General features: G+C 38.0%; 2 protein-coding genes and 1 long non-coding RNA gene across 4 annotated transcripts; 2 read left to right on the top strand and 1 right to left on the bottom strand.

Annotated features, from left to right (window-relative positions):
* The first annotated feature begins 441 nt into the window (after positions 1-441).
* On the top strand, positions 442-10337 carry LOC122340658 (cytochrome P450 2K1). Of its 2 annotated transcripts, none has more exons than XM_043234141.1 (9): positions 442-725; positions 1075-1237; positions 1488-1637; positions 1714-1874; positions 3117-3290; positions 3452-3593; positions 3730-3914; positions 4305-4446; positions 4596-10337. In XM_043234141.1, exons 1-9 carry the CDS (start codon positions 528-530, stop codon positions 4796-4798), a joined length of 1518 nt encoding a protein of 505 aa, XP_043090076.1. In that variant the 5' UTR covers positions 442-527; the 3' UTR covers positions 4799-10337. The 2 variants fall into 2 exon arrangements, with proteins under 2 accessions (XP_043090076.1, XP_043090075.1); XM_043234140.1 differs by having other exon boundaries at positions 3117-3296.
* Positions 10338-10468: 131 nt separating this feature from the next.
* LOC122341104 lies at positions 10469-14496 on the bottom strand. Its single transcript, XR_006250423.1, has 2 exons — positions 11673-14496; positions 10469-11299 (listed from the first exon to the last, which is right to left on the bottom strand). It is a non-coding gene; the product is annotated as an uncharacterized LOC122341104 (long non-coding RNA).
* Positions 14497-14612: 116 nt separating this feature from the next.
* Positions 14613-17366, top strand: LOC122340684 (cytochrome P450 2K6). The gene is given in 10 exon segments (XM_043234142.1): positions 14613-14888; positions 15146-15308; positions 15395-15544; positions 15611-15771; positions 15854-15880; positions 15883-16035; positions 16114-16255; positions 16421-16605; positions 16680-16821; positions 16902-17366. Coding segments are annotated over 10 exon segments (1521 nt in total). The 5' UTR covers positions 14613-14678; the 3' UTR covers positions 17090-17366.
* The last annotated feature ends 1667 nt before the right edge of the window (positions 17367-19033 follow it).

The raw sequence follows: 19033 nt of genomic DNA, 5'->3' as shown, positions 1-19033 counted from the left end.
TCTGCTCTTCTCGATACGTTTAACCACGCAGTAGTAAAACGTTTGTGTATTGTAGATTGGTTTTCAGAGGTTTAACCAGAATAATTTCGCAAAATCGGCATCATGAGAAGACTGTGGCTCATTCTGAGTATGAGCGACCGTCAGAAATGTATTTTGATTGAGTAACTGCAAGATCTGTGCTGACTCGAGGATAAGAAGAAAAATGTCTTATTATTACTGTAAATGCAGAATGCATTTTATATCATTGCATCTCTTATTATTATTATTATGAGTGCACCAGTGCTTTTGGAACAAAGCAAAAATGATGCCAGTACCAGACTCGCTACTTAAATAGTTTGGGTTTTGAGGAGCTCCGAGAGGTCTGGTAGGAATGCGAGCAAGCTCTGGTCGTGGACATGCGTGCTGCTGCGTTCAGCTCCTCCCCTCAGTGGTTTCCTCGTGTTGAGACACGAATGACATGACCGGCGAGATATATAAACACAGGCTTCGTATGAAGGCTCACTGCTGTTTCGGAAAGCTGTCTGACCATGGCTTTAGTGGAAGCGCTTCTCGCGCACGTGTCCACCACAGGAGCTTTACTCGCTGCTGCGCTGCTGTTTTTGGTCATTTATATCTTCTCCATCAGCTCCAGCTCTCCAGAAGATCCTCCAGGACCCAAACCGCTGCCATTCCTAGGGAACCTGCACCTACTGAACCTCAGACAGCCTCACATGAGCCTCTTGGAAGTGAGTTTCTGCTTCTTGACTAATTTTTGCTTCACCAATATTTCATATTTTAAAAGTTCTCCGGAGTTCCTATCGGAATTTTTGTCATAACATGTTACACATGGACACTTTGATTCTGACAGGATTCTGACTTTGAGTCCAACACAAAACAAGGATGTTGAAAACTTTGCATTAGTAGTAAAAGAGCAGTAAATGTTTATAATGATATATTTGAGCCGTACCAGTGACTTTAAAGCTGAGGAACTTTTTGTCAGTGATTTTTAAGTTCCATATTTGCCTGTTTTCATTTCAACTGCTACTAGTTACAGATCAATGCACGAGTATAGTGGTGTGTATATTTGTTTCGCAGTTGTCCAAGAAATACGGGTCAGTATTCAGAGTGCACTTTGGACCCAAGAAGGTTGTGGTCCTGGCAGGATACAAGACAGTTAAACAAGCACTTGTGAACCAGGCAGAAGAATTCGGGGAAAGAGACATTACCCCCGTATTTCAGGATTTCAATCAGGGACTCGGTAAGACCTCAGCTTGACACGGCATATTGTGCACCAATGCATCACTTTTGAAGCTTAGTTATTGGCTGCAAATAAAACTAGAAAAACTAGTTTTTGACTGTTTTTTTCCACCGCAACACTGAGCACACGGGAACCTTTAATCAGTTATATTTTATTCTTGTTAATGCATAATGGATAAAAATGTAGAAGAATATTCAGTACCCGTTATCCTCTCTGGGGAGTTATAAATATACACTGTATTTCTCCACAGGAATCGTATTTTCTAATGGTGACAACTGGAAGGCTATGAGAAGATTCACTCTTTCAACTCTTAGGGACTTTGGAATGGGCAGGAAACTGAGCGAACAGAAAATCATGGATGAGACACGCTATCTTCGGGAAGTGTTTGAGAAATTTCAAGGTAAACGTTTTTTTACTGTAATTTTTTTAAATATTAGATTACTCTACATCACTTTTCGTTTGCATATGTATTGCAGGAAATCCCTTCGACACGACCCAACCTGTGAGTTATGCCGTCTCCAACATCATCTCGGCTATTGTTTATGGGAAGCGGTTTGAATACGAGGACCCAAAGTTTCAGAAAATGGTGGACAAGGCAAACAAGAACATCTACATGACTGGATCTGCTATAATACAGGTAGTGGCAGATGTTTTTGGTGCCATTCACTGCATTAATCTCTTTTTGCAAAAGACCCTGTGTCCTCATATAAGGACATATTTGAGTAAATTTCTTCTTCTGGCTATACATGCCACAGTTTGAAGTCTGGATGTCCCGTACAGAGCACATTCAGGGCTTTGCAGAGTTGCATATTTGACCATGACTCCTTCTGCTTGGTTTTTAAAATGTCTGAAATTAATTTACATGACACTCTTATGGAAATATGATAATATTTTGTAATTTTTATTTAAACCTGTTTTGTAAATTGGGTAAATCAAAATCTCAGGTAAATGTTTCAAATAGAAATATGAGTTTCTGTTACGAAACATTTAATAAACGTCCTCATATGAGGACACCGGGACTAAAAGCGTGTTTCTTACGCATTTTTGGAAACATACAAATGAATAGGGAAAGAAATTATATTTATATACTATTATGAAAATTTGGTCAGTTATTACTCCCATTATTATTACACTTCTTTTTTTCACTGCGTTGCCCCAAAAGCACATTGCTATGCAAATTAGATTTAGTTTATATATATTTTCTATAATGAGAAAACCCATTTATGACCATTTTATACACATTTAGCAGAAAATCAAATCATTCTGTCATAACATAGTTGATAATCATCTTTTATACAAAGGTTTGTAATAAAAAAAATGTTTTGCCTATGCATTTTCATTCATGTTCTGTGGATGTTCTTTCAAGGGTTCTTCACAGAACCATCAAAACCAATAAAGAATCTATATTTTTATTAGTGAATGCTTATATAGATTTTATAATTTTTTTTTATTGAAGTTTTAGCTTTAGTTAACTTATTTTACTTTAAGTTACAGTAAATGAAAATTAGAAAGTTTTCGTTAACAATAACTAAACCCATGAAAAAAATTTTGTTTATGGAAACATAAGTGCCAATAAAGAACCTTAATTTTTAAGAGTGATAAAAAACAATACATGAATCGAATATTGCCTCTGTGGTAAATTTTACAACAGGTGCCAGTGAAATAGCTAAACATAATGCAAGTATTACGTGGTATTTATTATAAAAGGCAGTCATATGGGTCAAGATTTTAAATTATAAGAAAATGACAAAAATGCTGTTTGACAAAGTTCTGTCACTCAAGCACTGTTTAAAATAGTTTTGGCTCTGGTCTAAAACTCTTTGTCCCTAAGTCAGGCAAACATGTGCATTTTAAATCTGTTGTATGTCTCCACCTGCAGCTCTACAACATGTATCCAGCTCTCGGTCCCTGGATAAAGACGTGGAGGCTGCTGATGGAAAATTTGCAAAGCATCAGAAGTGAAATAAAGGAGCTGGTGAATGGCTTACAGGAGACTCTGAACCCGCTTGACAGCAGAGGATTCATCGACTCCTTCCTCATCCACAAACAAAGCGTACAAGTGAAGTATTACATGAGTTTATGCTTAATTTTTGGCCAGCAGCAGCTTAAACCTTTACTACTGGTGTTTGGTCTGGTACTTTATATGCGCGTTTCGTAGTACAGGATCTTTTAGCCTCATCCTGGGGATAAAGAGTGTGCTTGTGTTTTAAGCAGGAATCTGGAGAAAAAGAGTCATATTTCCACGAGAGGAATCTGATAATTACGGTGTCAAACCTGTTCGCCGCTGGTACTGACACGACCGCCACGACTCTGCGCTGGGGTCTGATGCTCATGGCCAAATACCCTCATATACAAGGTCAGGTGTCCAAACCGAGGGAGAAAAATACACTGTTCTCATCAACACGTTCACATTTATCTTAAAAACATTAGATTTAGAGATCTCACTTATAGCAACACTTAGTGTGCTTTAAATGTTCTCTCACTGGTCGTAGATCGAGTTCAGGAGGAGATCGACCAGATACTTGCTGGCCGTGAACCTGTGTCAGAGGACAGAAAGAACTTACCTTATACAGATGCCGTGATTCACGAAATCCAAAGACTGGCTAATATTGTACCCATGAATCTCCCTCATATGACCAGCTGTGACGTTAACTTCAATGGATACCTCATCAAGAAGGTTGGACCGTCCGGCTTATATATTTTAACACAAACATTATTTAGTTAAACAATGTTTTTAAGAACCTATAGGTTCATTTTTAAGGCACCGTTTGCTCAGGTTTTTGGCACCTCCTAGCATACTTACAGCTACTTGTCTTTGTTCAAACAATATACGAAGAGTTCATTTGCAAAAACAGATCATTCTAACTAGGCTATAATTTTAACTAAGTTAAATAATAATAATAATAATAATAATAATAATAGTAATAAAAACCCCAGCCAACTACCACAATAAAACCATGATTTTTTAAGATTTATGTTATCTGTTGTTGCAAATAAACTCTTTATACACATAGACACACACAAACTAGTAATTTGAGGTGTTTTAAGAACAATTTCTGAAATCTAGGGAACATGCGTTCTGCCGCTGCTGACGTCTGTGTTGAGGGATGAGAACGAGTGGGAGACACCAGACACCTTCAACCCACAACACTTTTTAGACGAGAAGGGTCATCTAAGGAAACGAGACGCCTTCATGCCCTTCTCTGCAGGTGTTGTGTTTGGATTTTTTTTTTTTTTTGACATAGACCGATGCAAATGGCTCGATTGTGTCTTAATATTTTTAAGGACATACTTGTCCTGACCCTGATACTACGTAAAAGTGGCTATTCTAAATGTTATTTAATTTTTTTTGTTTCAGGTCGCAGGGCTTGTCCTGGAGAGGGTTTGGCCAGGATGGAGCTCTTCCTGTTCTTCACCTTCCTCCTTCAGCGTTTCCGCTTCACTCCTCCTCCTGGAGTGTCTGAAGATGATCTGGATCTCAAACCGGTCGTGGGTTTGACATTGAACCCTTCGCCCCACAAACTGTGTGCGATCAGTAGAGGTGAAAGTCGACCAAATTGATCCATGACTCACTGTGATCACATGTGTCTAGTCTGAAAGGATGATGCTATATATTCAATGGATGTCGAGATTATAAATTAATAACTAAAATTTAAGTTTAACAGTGATGTGCTGTAATGTTTCGAAACGAGGCAAAGTCCTGACGGGTTAATTTTTACGTTTTAGGAATCCAATGGTTCAGTTACATTTAATGTTGACACATTCGTCAGATTCTATACATGTTAAATTCTACTTTTAATCATTAGTTACTCGTACAATGTTCTAGCAAAAGAGAGCTGGATCAGTGAAGCACAGTGGATAGCTTGTGAAGTTTTTTTTACAGTATAGTATAGTGGAACTAGCCACAAAGCCCCTGCAGCCATCTTCCACTGGGAATATTTCACTGTCCAGCTCCTCTGCCTCAGCTGCCAAGTTGGCATAAAGCAGCTTCTTCAGGTCTCTTTAATGTGTTCTTCCCGAGGGACTTTCAATTTGATACCATTTGCCCTCGTTGCATTTAAAAGGGGCTGCAAGAGTGAGCGCCCACACAAACCAACATGTCAGCATTAAAATCTGACACGATCTGTCACAGCTAATACACAATTTACCAGCTGGTTGAACACATTGGTAAATTGGTTGTACATAATTATACTTTTTGATCTGTTCATGTCTTAAAGGGTTGCTCCAACCCAAAATGAACATTTTGCCATTAATCATGTCTTTCCAAACCCGTAAAAGCTTTGTTCATCTTCAGGACACAATTTTAGATATTTTGGATGAAAACCAGGAGGACTGTGACTGTCACATTGACTGCCGAACAATTTCAACTGTCAAGGTGCAGAAGATTATGAAAGAAATTGTCTGAATGCTCCGTCTATGGGTCAACCGCAAGCTACGAGAATACTTTTTGTAAAATGACATTAGAATAATGACTTTATTCAATGGTTTGGTACCGTAACTACACCGTAGCGCCATTTTTGATAGCATCCTGTGCACTATTCCTTTCCAGCTTAGTTCAGTTCACTTCGAATGGTGTCGTCCGATCAAGCCAAAAATATTGGGAAAACCAGGCTCAGTCAGGTGGCCAGTTCTTCTCTGGCCGGATGAAACCAACATGGTGTAGTTTAATTCAAGACTGCAACCTAGGTCAGATTCTGTGGAGGGACTCGACTGGTTCTCGTAGACGTGTGCTGATGTCCGTTTAGGTTACAAGGTCTTTGCAGGGGATCTGTCCCTAGGGCTCATCTAGTGGTCATGGTCTCTGCTAACATTCAAGGGTGTAATAGTTGTTTTAAGGACCATCTGCTCTGGTATGGTCTCCTAGGAATAAGGAATAATCAGACTACTATCAGCATTGACGTCACTCTTCTTACAATGTAATAAGCACCTAATTAATGTGATCTAATTACTGCAGCCTAACGATGCTTCATTGCATTTTAATTATAGAAATGTCATGGTGCATTTTGTGTAAGCTAGGTTAAAGAGAATAAGTATATAGTTTAGATCTAGTGTGTCTTCCTCCCAAACAATGTTAGGTGGATGGTTCCACAGTTTGGACACTAAATAAGGAAAAAGATTTGCTGGAAAAAGAATGGGCAGAGTTTTGAAACTGCAGTTGATGTGATAAGCAAGTAATAAGCAAGATGTTACAATGTTTGGTAAGGAGCTAGTGGAGTGTTGGAAGAAGCGTGCTAATATGGTCATACTTCCAGGTTCTAATATGGTCATACTTCCAGGTTCTAGTAAGATGTCTAGCCACTGCATTTTGGACCGGCTGATGTTTTTTATTACACTGATATGCTGATAATATGAAATCTTTGGATGACTAGTAATTTGGTACTAAAAACAGGTGTAAATTAAAAACCTCTGCATGTAATGTGCTAGTACATTTTATAATACTTTTAATCCTTTGAAAGCCAAGTTTCTACCATTTGCATAACCACATCTTAAAAATATAGTAGTCAACATTTGTAGCGGATCAAAAGGGTTTGTCAAAGTTTGTTTTTAGGTTTTAGGACAACTGTAGTGAAAGGTTTTGATCCACTTCAAACATTTACTACTGCATGTCATCAATGTCAAATTCAGTAATGTTAATTCGTGACCTCAAGGTTAGACTATTGTAATCCTTTACTGGGTGGTTAGTGTGTGAGCTTAAAATTAAAACGTTAAAATGTTTCCTAAAGATATCTCCCAAGGGTAACATGTAAAGCATGAAAAGCATCAGTCCAAGTACTGAGCCTCGTGGTACTGTATTAGTGATCAACGTTATAAATAAATATTCATATTGGTTGCATTTCTGCTTTTCTGGGCTAAAATTAGAGGTTTTTGTATTTTGTCACATCATAACTGCCATTTATATCTGTGGACTCTGAGTCAGTCTGTATTGGCTGTCTGATGTCTTTCCTTCAACATGAAATATTACTGGAATAACATAACTAAATCAGTTTTAGCACCAGCACATTGAATCACATCAATATTGAAGTCAATAGTACACTATAACATTCCTAACTTAATACCTTTCCACCTGTGACCTCTTTTACATGTAAAGTGAGTTATGCTTGTGATGATAATCAGTGACTTCCACTTTTCCTAAACGAGAAAACAATTCAGAGTCCCACCTCTATTACAGTTCCAAACACTATTTCAACAATCCACTATTTCAACAATATTAAAGAAACACACAAAAACATCACTGCACATAACATTCACGTTTATTTTTTAACTTTCTGTTCAACCACAAAGATATAATTAAAGCATACTGGTTAGCATATTTAATGCTACCGTCTGTGTTTGCATTAAACACAATGCTTTCGCATATTCACAGAAATAACCAGTCTCACGACTACTTTTGTTTTTACTCAGAATTAAAAAAAATCAACTAAATAGCGCACCTTTACATGCACATACTTAATCCGATTAGCTCAATAAGCCGAAAGCGTACATGGTCACGTAGTCACTACAGGAAAATAACCTGATTTATGAAAGAAGTCGTGCAAACGCAGCTTACTTGCATTATTAGGTTACTGATGTGCATGCAAACAGGGAAAACCGGTTATTATAATAAGCTGATAATTGTGAGTTATCGTCTTACTGGTGTGCACGTTAACGTGCTCATTGTGATGTCTTTCGCACTCGATAAAGGGAGAAATAGGAATAAATGAAGACTTGCATCCTTCGTTATTTTCTTTTTTAATTCAATTGTTATGTAATGCTTGGTCATCCCTGTACCCCTGGCACAATTGTTCCTATATTCTGTATCCATATTTTGCAAATAAATCAAACAAAAAAACCTGCAACCTTCGATCACCCCCTAATGGATACCCCAAAAAATTGCACTTAAATCACATTAACTTTTAGCTCACTTAAATCTTACTGATCTTACTCTACCTTTTTCTCATCTTTTTGAACGACAGTTCAATCACATTGAAAATATTATATCTTTTTTTACATGATCACTTTGATCTTATATGGTCACGTTGATCTTTTTAACCTCTACACTGTAAATGTATGCTTAGAAAGCATAGATGTATGTTTAAATATTATTTCACATAAATGAACCAATACCACTTTCTCCAGTTGGTTTTCCAACGGTGAAAACTGGAGGGAAATGAGACGCCCTGCTCTTGCAAACCTGCGTTTGTTTTTTTTTGTTTTTTTAATTAACATTTTTTTGTTATTTATTTTAATTTAATTTAGTTTTTGCCATTTCTTTCACTTATTTATGGGTGGTTTTTATACAGTTAGGTCCTTATTTTAACACTGACACAATTTTCATAATTTTGACATTGCATACCACCACAGTAGAATTAAAATTAAACATTAATTTAATTGAACAAAAAATTAAATAAAATGAAAGTACAGGCTTTAAGCTTCAATTCATGGGGTTAAACAAAAAAATACCATAAAATGGTAACATTTGGTTTCCGTCAGAAGACAGGTCACAGAAGACTTCTCCATGGTCTGTTCTGCTCAGGTGTAGTCTTTTGGCAGGCGAGCGTATTGGTTATAATAAGATATAGTTTTAGATATAGTGTAGAAGATATAGTAGAACCGCAAATTAAATTTGCCCACAGTCCTCATTCATCTTAACACCATAAAACACAAAGTCAAAAAACAAAACAGTCTACATCTTGCAGTTGCACCTGAATTGGTAAAATATATGCAAAATTTTATACATACGACTTTTATACATACAACAAATTAAAAGGGGTTTATTTTATATTGTACATTTCAAAAAGCACCAGGAGAGGGAGACTGAGACTGAGAAATGTGTCATAAATCAGAAAAAAAAAATCTAAGCTTTGGAAGCTAAGACAAAATAGCTGATTGTCTTCATTTTCCCAACCTTGAATACACCCAGGGTCAAAGGATCAGGCATATAAAAATATTTATGGATACGAAAAGGGAAATTGGGGTTGTCCTTGTTAGTGTTAGTGTAGGCTTCTAAAATGTGGAACAATTGTAGGGCGGGGTTTGATTTGTCCTGCGGTAATTGATCGGAAGATGTTCGGCCAAGATGGCGACTGAGTAACATCGTTGTGCTGAGGCTCTGCACTTGATTGGTAGTTGACACATGTAAAGTGTATTTAGGGTGATAATATTTATACAACCGATCTAAGTAAGTCTTTTATCGTTCTTCCGTCCTTAATTCACTGTCTAAATTTAAAATGAGCGTGATGGACGAAGACAGGCCTGTTAGAAGTGGGGTCGGAAAATCAGACTGTCTCTAATTTACACCTAATAGAAGTTTGAGAGAGTGGAAAAAACGCAGCTGGGATTTCTGAATCCCATGCAGTCTCTCGAGTCTACAGTGAAAGACAACACAGATTCACTAAACAGTGTGGTGGAGGCGCTTGAATTTATAAACAATCGAGTTGAAGAGGTAACTTGCAAGGTGAACTTGTTACAGAATAAGGTGGAATCACTGGAAAAAAGAGAACTGTGTGCTGCGTGAGAAATGCGAGGATCTGGATGCGTGGAATCTACCAGTCGGCGGTATTCAGGAGCAGATGTCCGAAAGATTTTAATCGATTTATTCAGCAAAGTTTCTCCTCAGATAGCAGACCAGCTCCTCTATACGCCTGATGTCGCTCATAGACTGGGTCCTCGTGTTGAGGTAGAGCGCTTGAGCGAACGTATCGTCGTACAGATCAGATCTGGAGGGATGCCAGAACCGCCACCCTCCTCAAAGAGAGGAAGATAAGGATTTTCAAAGGCCGAATGCAAATCAGCAAAGATGCCAGGAACAAACTTTGGCCGCTGGTCGAACGAATGAGAAAGGAGGGGAAGAGAGCAGGCTTCAGAGGGGTATGGTAGGAAGATTTCTGCAAAAGATTAGTTTGGATGAATGATGCTGCAATTTCCTCAACGAATATGCATTTGACCAAATGACTTTATCTGAACGGAAAAGAACAACCTTTCTTTTCTTCCTCTTATTCCAGATGGGATAGTCAGACTATGCTGTATTTAACTAAGATTAAAAGGCCTATTTGATGGTATTTGAGAAGTTGGATCCTTGATAGTTTTTTTGTTGTTGTTGTTGTTTTTTCCTTCTCTTCTTATTTGGGAATTGCTCAGGTTAAATATTGATCATCATTTTTTTCTGAAAATGACGTTATTTATTAATGTCAGAAAGAAGAACGTAAGAACACAATGAAAGAGAGATTATGTGAGAAAACTTGCAGAACAAACCCTGTAATCCAAGGATTCTCCACACGGCCCTCCTCCGAGGGAAAGAGTGCTACTGAGCTCCCCACCTCCTGAAAAGCAGTCTATTGCCTCTCCGGGCCGCCCATCCCTGGGCTTCTTCGTCATCTTCCTAGAGGACTTAGAGGTCAGCTGTGAACCTTACTGCGGGAGGCTCGATGTGCCGACCTCGACTAGGTCTCAGCACGGGGCGACTGGACTCAACACTGGCAGCTAAAGAGACACGCCTAAAAGATGTGCTGGATCGCCTTGGCCTGCCGTTGAAGTCCTCGACAGTGTCGCCGAATAGCCCAGCCTGAGAGATCGGGGTTTCAAGAAAGCGGACCTTCTCGACGTCCTTCATTTCCACCAGATTGAGCCATAAGTGCGCTCCTGGGTTGCTAAAGTGAACATCGCCTTCCCAAGGCACCTTGCCATGATCTTCATTGCCCAGAGGGCAAAGTCGGTCGCCGTGCGCAGTTCCTGCATCAACCGCGGGTCAGACTCACCCTCATGCAGCTGTTTCAGTGCCTTGACTTGCTGGTCCTGCAGGATAGCCGTGGCATGCAAGGCAAAAGCAGCCTGACCAGCTGCAGTGTAAGCCTTAGCACTGAGAGCTACCGTGGTCCTACAGGGCCGGGAAGGGAGACGTGGACGATTGCCCCCGGATGTGTTTTGTGGGCACAAGTGCACCACAACCGCCCTCTCCACCTAGGGAGGTCTGCGGGCATGGACCTGGTGGAGACGCTCTCACGATTACCCTCAGATCACTCAAAGTGCCAGCCGGTGGTCTTCTGCCTGAGACAGGGAAACCAGGACGGATGGCAGCTGAAGAACCTACTCCAAAGGATAGAAAAGGCACAATCACAGGACTAACAGAGGCATGGACTCGTATCATGATTATTTAACCACTTGACAAATTTTATTGCCGTTTTCTCTTAATCACAGGCTCTTAATAAGGGCTCCAAGCAAGACCCCAGCTACCAGTTTCTTGAGTTGTTGGTGTACTTTACTCAAATTATGCTAAGATGGTTCTTCATTTGATAGGAGTACAACTGTGTGTTCATAGAGGGACTGTGTGATTTACAGCTGCGCTCATTTCCATTCGGAGCCTGTAATGCTCTCCTTTTATTAAAAAAAGCTCATTGTCTTTCTTCTGCTGTTTGATGACTGATGAAATCAAACTTTATATCTTGGTTGGATTTGGTACCGTTTCTCACATCAACTGCATGACTTAAAGTCGCTTCATTATTTGGTGTCTACTGCAGACACATCACCGCTTGAATTGGATCTTCCATCCATAATGCTGCTGCCGTTGTCATCATTTTCTAATGAAAGATGATATGCACAATAATTTGAGCAACATATAAGCAATGCAAATACATTTGATGTAACTTGTTCATGTCACACATATATTTCTGGGTTCACTTCCTTACTATTGTTTAATGGTGTCACGTCTTTGGACTCTTTTGTTGTTGTTTTGATTTGTCCCATGTGCTCTGTGTGCCCTACTTTTTCGTTGCTCCTAATTGTCTCATTATGCTCAGGTGTGTCTTGTTAATTTAGTCAATTACTTTGTGTATTTATTCCCTGTGTGTTTCAGTTCAGTTTGTCCGGTCGTCGTTTATATGTGTGGTTATTTTCTGCCTGCCTATTTGTAAGGATATTGTTTCTTTTGTGTTTGGAAGCTTTATGTTTGTAGCATTCTCGTCTAGCGCTCCTTCTCTCGCAAACCACACCCTGACAAATGGACAACGTCACACATTATTTTAAATAACGTTTAAACCACAGCAATAAAATGTCAGCAATAAATCTTTTTACGTTTTTAAAAATGGTTTGATATTGTCAATGTAAAGTTGGTATGACAATGAGAAAAATGTGTATATGAGTGTATGTGCAAAGATCCTTTTGATCTTTAAAGCTGCAGTCTGTAACATTTTTTTGGTTAACAATTATCCAAAATCAATATTTGAGCAAGTACATAACCAGCCAGTGTTCAAAACCATTGCCTTACTTTACCTCAATTCACAACGATTAGCTTACAATGATATTTTTTATTTTGAGTGGTACGGGTGGGTTTTCGTGGGAAATCCCGGCATGGCACTGCATCATTACGTCACGTCTGTAAACATAAAGAAGCTGTCCTACGGCCTCATTTGGTGGAGGTTTTCGCTGGAGGCGCATCGTTTAATTATAGCCTACTTTAATTAACTAGTTTAACTAATTATAGCTAGAATAATTAAATGTCAACAAATCATTTTGATGGCTGATTGTAATCCAGATACACTTTTGTTTTTCTGTGCAGGGACACATCAAGGTTTCTTATGTAAGATTTGATGTATGTTGTGTTAGACGTGTGCTCTTTTATGCCTTAATTGAGCTGTTTATAGCAGCCATAATGGTCTCACAAATGGTTACGGAGCTGGTCAAAGCTCCAGAAAGAGTCTGTGGATCCGGCGGTGATGAGATCTGAACTCTTTACCTTTCAGGTGTCAGAAATGCAGTGGATTTGGATTTAAAAGAAGAGACCCAGATGATTTACCTTTGGACTGGTGATCTATTACTGGACAAACACAATTTATCATCAACTCAATAAATAACCCAAATCAGACCTTTGGAAAGTAGATGTCATTGGCTTTTTTTAAATCACTTTTACCAAAAGTGCCTTTAAAAGCTGTTTGAATTTATTATTATTACATCCCCTTAGATTTCACTGTATAACATGCATGATGAAAGATCTTTTAACTGCAGTTTTATACCTGTCTTTTTGTACTTAAATCATTTTAGTAGGTGCTTGTGTTTTTATTGATATTGATCAATGACCTGTGATACTGTAGATGGCGACATATTATTACTAGAGCCAGATTTATTGTTTAAGATTTATTTTTTCAGTTTTTTATTAAATTCAAAAGACTTTAGATTAGAATCTTATTTAAAAGTTGCAATAACCTTTTGATGAATTTACAAAACCTGGTGTCTCATAATTATTTAAAAAGTTTACTGCATAATCCAAAGGAGGAATTAATGGTTTGTAATTGTTTTTGGTTATATCTTCGTTATGCATTACGTGGTCATGTGTTAGTAATTACTGTACACTCTTGTCATATGTTATATAGTCGTGTGTTAATTTTTACTGTACACTCAATGCACACAATGCCATAGAATAACCTTTTTTATGTAAATGGTTAAATGAAGAACCTTTGCGTTTCACAAATGGTTCTTTGTGGCGAAAGAAGGTTTTTCAGATTATAAAAAGGTAAAAAAACGGTTCTTTAAAGAACCTTTCACTTATTGGTTTTCTGTGGAACCAAAAATGGTTCTTCTATGACGTCACTGTGAAGAACTTTTTAAGTGCCTTTATTTTTAAGAGTGCATGTTACTCTGTAGTTTATTTGTATAAGCAAACTTAAAAGAAAATGAAAATTCTGTCATTTTCAAGTAGTTCTAAACCTGTTTAGTCGAAAAGATATTTTAAAGAAAGTTTGTAACCAAGCTGTTTTGGTTCACCATTGATCTCCATAGTATGTTTTCTCCTCTTTACTAAAGAAAACAAGTTGTTCCATTGAAAGAGTTCAACTCAGTTCAGCACATATAAACAGTTCCATATTCTGTCATTTTTTGAACTGTATTATAGCAGAAATTCAGGTCAGTGTCAAAATCCAAAGTGCACTTTAAAATTGCTGTTCTTGCCTGACACAAGACTGTAAAGTTATCACTTATGAACTATGAAATTCATAACCAATGCTCTCAGTGGATCATTTATTTTCAGTAAATAATGTATTTTTAATTTAAGTTTTACATCAAATCTATGAATTTGGTTCAGTGGATCAATTCAATTAGGAATGGCTTCATAAATAGTTAAATTCCTTTTATTTGTGTTTTAAAGGTAACATTTATTTGTATTTTTAATTATTTGCTGCAAAACTAAATATTTATTAGGGCTGTATGACAAAGATTAAAATAACAAATTGTTCTTACACTAAAGAGACATTTGAGACATTTTAATCTCTTAATAATTGCGGCTTACCTGTGACAGTGATGTTACCACATTTGGATCTGATCCCAGGTGCTTTGTTTCGGTGCAAAGGTTACTCTGTTCTATCTTTTGGCCCCTCCTTTATTTCAACTACAGGGTACATAAGAGCAAGACTAATGACCCACGTTAGACTTAAACAAGTGATTGATCCGCCCATGTGCGCAGTAGATTTCTCTGACTATGGCTATAACAGAAGCGTTACTCTTGCAGGGCTCTGGGATAGGTACTGTATTTGGTGCCCTGCTGTTGTGTTTGGTTATTTATCTGTTCTCCATCAGCTCCAGGTCTAAGGATGACGGAAATAAGTATCCCCCAGGACCCAAACCTCTGCCACTTCTGGGGAACCTGCACACGCTCGACCTCAAGAAAACCTACCTGAGCCTTTGGGAGGTGAGCAGAAATGCTTCAGACGGCTGGTTTTATTTTTGATGATTTGACGTACAGCGTTCTAACGTTTACTAGTAAATGGGGATAGATTTAGATCAAGGATAAATCTCAATTACATGTAGACTAGATAGATTTCTGATTTCTGACCTAGCTGTATACTCTATATTTCCTAGCGATTGAGTAAAAATCTGCTAGTAAACCAACCAGACAGAGCACAGGCAAGGTGATGCCAATCTAGCTCCATCTTCTCTGTCTTACAGCTGTCAAAACAGTATGGGTCGGTTTACACGGTGCACATGGGCCCCAGAAAGGTGGTGATATTGTCAGGATACAAGGCTGTCAAGCAGGCGCTAGTACACCTTTCAGAGGAGTTTGGAGACCGAGATGTTACTCCCATATTTCATGATTTCAACAAGGGATATGGTAAGAAGGTTCTAACCGAATTGTCAAATTAACAATGTCAAATTAATTCAACACTTCAGAGTAATGGATCGATGCTTTCTCTATAGGGATTGCATTTTCCAACGGTGAAAACTGGAGGGAAATGAGACGCTTTGCTCTTTCAAGCCTGCGAGACTTTGGAATGGGCAAGAAAAGAAGCGAAGAGATTATCATTGAAGAATCGCAATGCTTAAAAGAGGAATTTGCGAAATATATGGGTAAGTCTGCAAAGCCGATGATGTGACTGAAACAGATTTAAATATTGACATCTTGTTCATGTGCAGGAAAACCATTTGAAACAACTCTACCGATGGCCATGGCTGTCTCAAACGTCATCTCTGCCATTGTCTACAACACCAGATTCGAATATAGCAACACTAATCTACATCGCATGGTTAAACGATCTTATGAAAACATGAGGTTAACCGGATCAGCTTCAGTTCAGGTACCCAGACATTTCTGATGCATTATTTTGGAGTGTATGTGCATCGTTCAATGACGCATTATGTGGTTCTGCTCGTTTGTAGCTCTACAACATGTTTCCTTGGATCAAATCCCTCTTGTGGCGAATCGGAAACGCATCGTGAGCAACGTCAATGAAACCATAAGGCAAAATGAGGAAATAATAAATGGCCTGAGGAAGACTATAAACCCTCAGGACCCCAAAGGAATCGCTGAATGTTTCCTGATACGACAGCAAAAAGACAAGGTACTGCCTGTAGCTTTAGATAATAGATTCACGACTGCATTCTGACTCGTCACTTTCTTGGCCTCATCATTTCTGCAGGAATCTGGCAAAACAGACTCTTTCTACAATTCGATGAATTTATACTATACAATGAACAACATATTTGGTGCTGGTACCGACACCACGGCCACAACACTGCGCTGGGGTCTTCTGCTCATGGCCAAATACCCTGAAATACAAGGTATGTCTGCATCTAAATCCAGGACTATTGCATTACTTTATAACAGTTTGAATTCTGGACGTTACTAAAGCTAATTATAAACGCGCGAAGTGGTAATCAGAGTTAAGTATATAGTAATGATATTCATATTGCTCATATTGTCATTGTCTTGTTAATTTAACTAAGCTAAGGTCCACAATGAGATTGACCAAGTGATCGGTGGACGTCAGCCAGTGGTGGAAGACAGGAAGAACTTACCATATACAGATGCTGTGATCCATGAAACTCAGAGATTTGGAAATATATCACCCATCGGTTCCCCGCGTCGCACCACCTGTGATGTTCACCTGAACGGATATTTCATAAAGAAGGTCTGGGTCCAGCAAGAGCACGCAATGGTTTGATTATGTGCTTGCACCATGTGCTATAATTGTTTTTTTTTCAGGGTACCAGTGTGTGGCCTCTATTGGTATCTGTACTTATGGATGAAAATGAGTGGGAAACTCCTGACCGCTTCAACCCAGGACACTTCCTAAATAAGCAGGGCCAGTTTGTCAAAAAGGACGCCTTCTTGCCCTTCTCTGCAGGTGCAGTAGACCTCAGATTCACTATTTATTGTGCAGTTACCGATGCTTTTTATTGATCTTCTGCTTATTGTTGTTCTCAGGTCGCAGGGTTTGTCTTGGAGAGGGTTTGGCCAGGATGGAGCTCTTCCTGTTCTTCACCTCCCTTCTTCAGCATTTCCGCTTCACTCCTCCTCCTGGAGTGTCTGAAGATGATCTGGATCTCAAACCAGTCGTGGGCTTCACCCTGAACCCGGCCCAACACAAAATGTGCGCAGTCAAGCGGTCTTAACCTGCTATATTTGCTACACTTTATGTCTGGTTTGCTTTTGTTTTGTTCGCTTGTATACCGCATTTGTGTTCATTCAGTGTTCATTACTTTTTAGATGATACCTATAGTGCCTTTGCTTTTCTCTACAAAAGCGTGTAAATACATCTGTCAATTTAAAATCATGCAAATATATTTGGTAAAACTTATGATAGCGCTTAAATTGCATTGCCTACAGATGCTTCTTAAAAGATGACTGATATTCAATAATACAATGCTTAAATAAATGAACTTTTCTACATTTTTGGTTTGTTCTTGGTTTTTATGCATTTGCAAAAAATCGGCACATGCTTGTTTAGTTCTATTTATAGTAGTTAAATTAGGATCTGGTTAAACTAAACCAGTTCTTTTTATAAACTGATTTTCACATAAGCCTATGGCTGAGTAACTTTAGCTAAGGTTTAACTGTCCACTAAATAAACCTCAAAGGTTATATTTTGACCAAGATGGAGCTCTTTCCTATTCAAAAATGATTAATGACTCTTTCTGAAGACCTGACATTAATAACTTGTTCTTGGTTAAAAAAAAAATGTTTCTGATTTTATGCAGTTTTTTTTTTTTTACTTTAATTAAGTACAGCATCATTTGTCATGGCACATGATTGCTCGATTCCACTTGATGTGAATAATAGACAATGTTTCGTTCCCTGAATATGAATATTTTTCGAAACGTCTTAGATTTATCTTGCGGGCCGTCTGAGGAAATGCAATTGTTTTGCCTATCCACGAACACAGACCATTAATTCACAAAAACTGTCCTCATGTCCCCTTCTCCATGCATATGTCAAACCACAGTGAACTCTTCTCATAACCAGGGTACTGATGTAAAGTTCAGCAAACTCTCACACTCGTGTTCGACAGGGTCTCTATAATGTTCACTCATTCACTTATGTGGAATTAAAATGCCGTTTTATTGATAGATGCATAGATAGGCAGAGTGAGAGAAAACACCCATAGATAAATGTTAAATTATAAACCAGTTGATTCACCATGAAACAAATACTGCAAATTATAATGCGATATATTACAAACTAGTGCTTATATTTTTTTATATACAGCAATATGCATTGGCAATATATAGCTATATATTTATACATACAGATATATATATATATATATGAAGACAACATAACATTTGATCCTCTACTGAGAATATACTGCATATGTTCCACTATAAATGTAAGTATTTGTACACACATTCACAAATGAGTTAAAGATGATTTCTTGTTCCCAACATGCTTTGCATCTGACAGTTAAAAGATAATGAAGTGCTATGTCATATGTTTTGCTAAATATTAATACAGGGGGAACATCTCTTAATGTTCCATTATTTTGAAATGCACAAGGGTTTCTGGTATGTGTAATTATTAAGCGTATTAGGCATTATTCAGCAACATGATTATTAGTTTTTTATTTTTATGTTTTGACTATTTTAGTTTTGAATCCTTTTATCATTATTATTATTATTTGTGTATGTTCTGGGATGATGATCTTCTTCCCGATAGCTATTACAGGTCGTCCGTTCACCACATGGACACTCTGGCTGTGTTCAAAATGGCTGCCCAGTACACAGTGTATACCATACAAAACAGTATACAATAAGAAACAAATGTAGCATGCTTAATTGTCACATGACAAACACAAACATTAATTCAGCACAGCCGTCGAGGCTTTTATCTTACAAGAAATGTGCTTTTTATACAGGCTTGTTAATTAGACTCATAGTAAGTAAACTGTTGCCCAATCGAATTCAGCTGATAAACTTGACATATTCAAATAATGCTCATTTAGATTTCTTTAGATTGGCCCTTTAGATGTGCGTTTATTCATGCAAACTAGGTCTGTCATGATTGCAACTTTTTGTTTTGTCAAGTGGCTTTTTGTCATTTTAACTACATATAGCTGTGCA

Source organism: Puntigrus tetrazona, chromosome 3 (assembly GCF_018831695.1).
Source record: "Puntigrus tetrazona isolate hp1 chromosome 3, ASM1883169v1, whole genome shotgun sequence".
NCBI lineage: Eukaryota > Metazoa > Chordata > Actinopteri > Cypriniformes > Cyprinidae > Puntigrus > Puntigrus tetrazona.
The sequence above is the reverse complement of the archived record's forward strand: the minus strand, read 5'-3'. Positions and strand labels throughout refer to the sequence as shown.

Excerpts from the sequence above, each read along its gene's own strand:
- LOC122340658 (XM_043234140.1), top strand. The coding sequence starts at position 528 with ATGGCTTTAGTGGAAGCGCTTCTCGCGCACGTGTCCACCACAGGAGCT. Across the intron at positions 3,297-3,451 it reads TCCACAAACAAAGCGTACAA|GAATCTGGAGAAAAAGAGTC; the intron begins GTGAAGTATTAC and ends TGTTTTAAGCAG. Across the intron at positions 3,915-4,304 it reads ATGGATACCTCATCAAGAAG|GGAACATGCGTTCTGCCGCT; the intron begins GTTGGACCGTCC and ends TCTGAAATCTAG.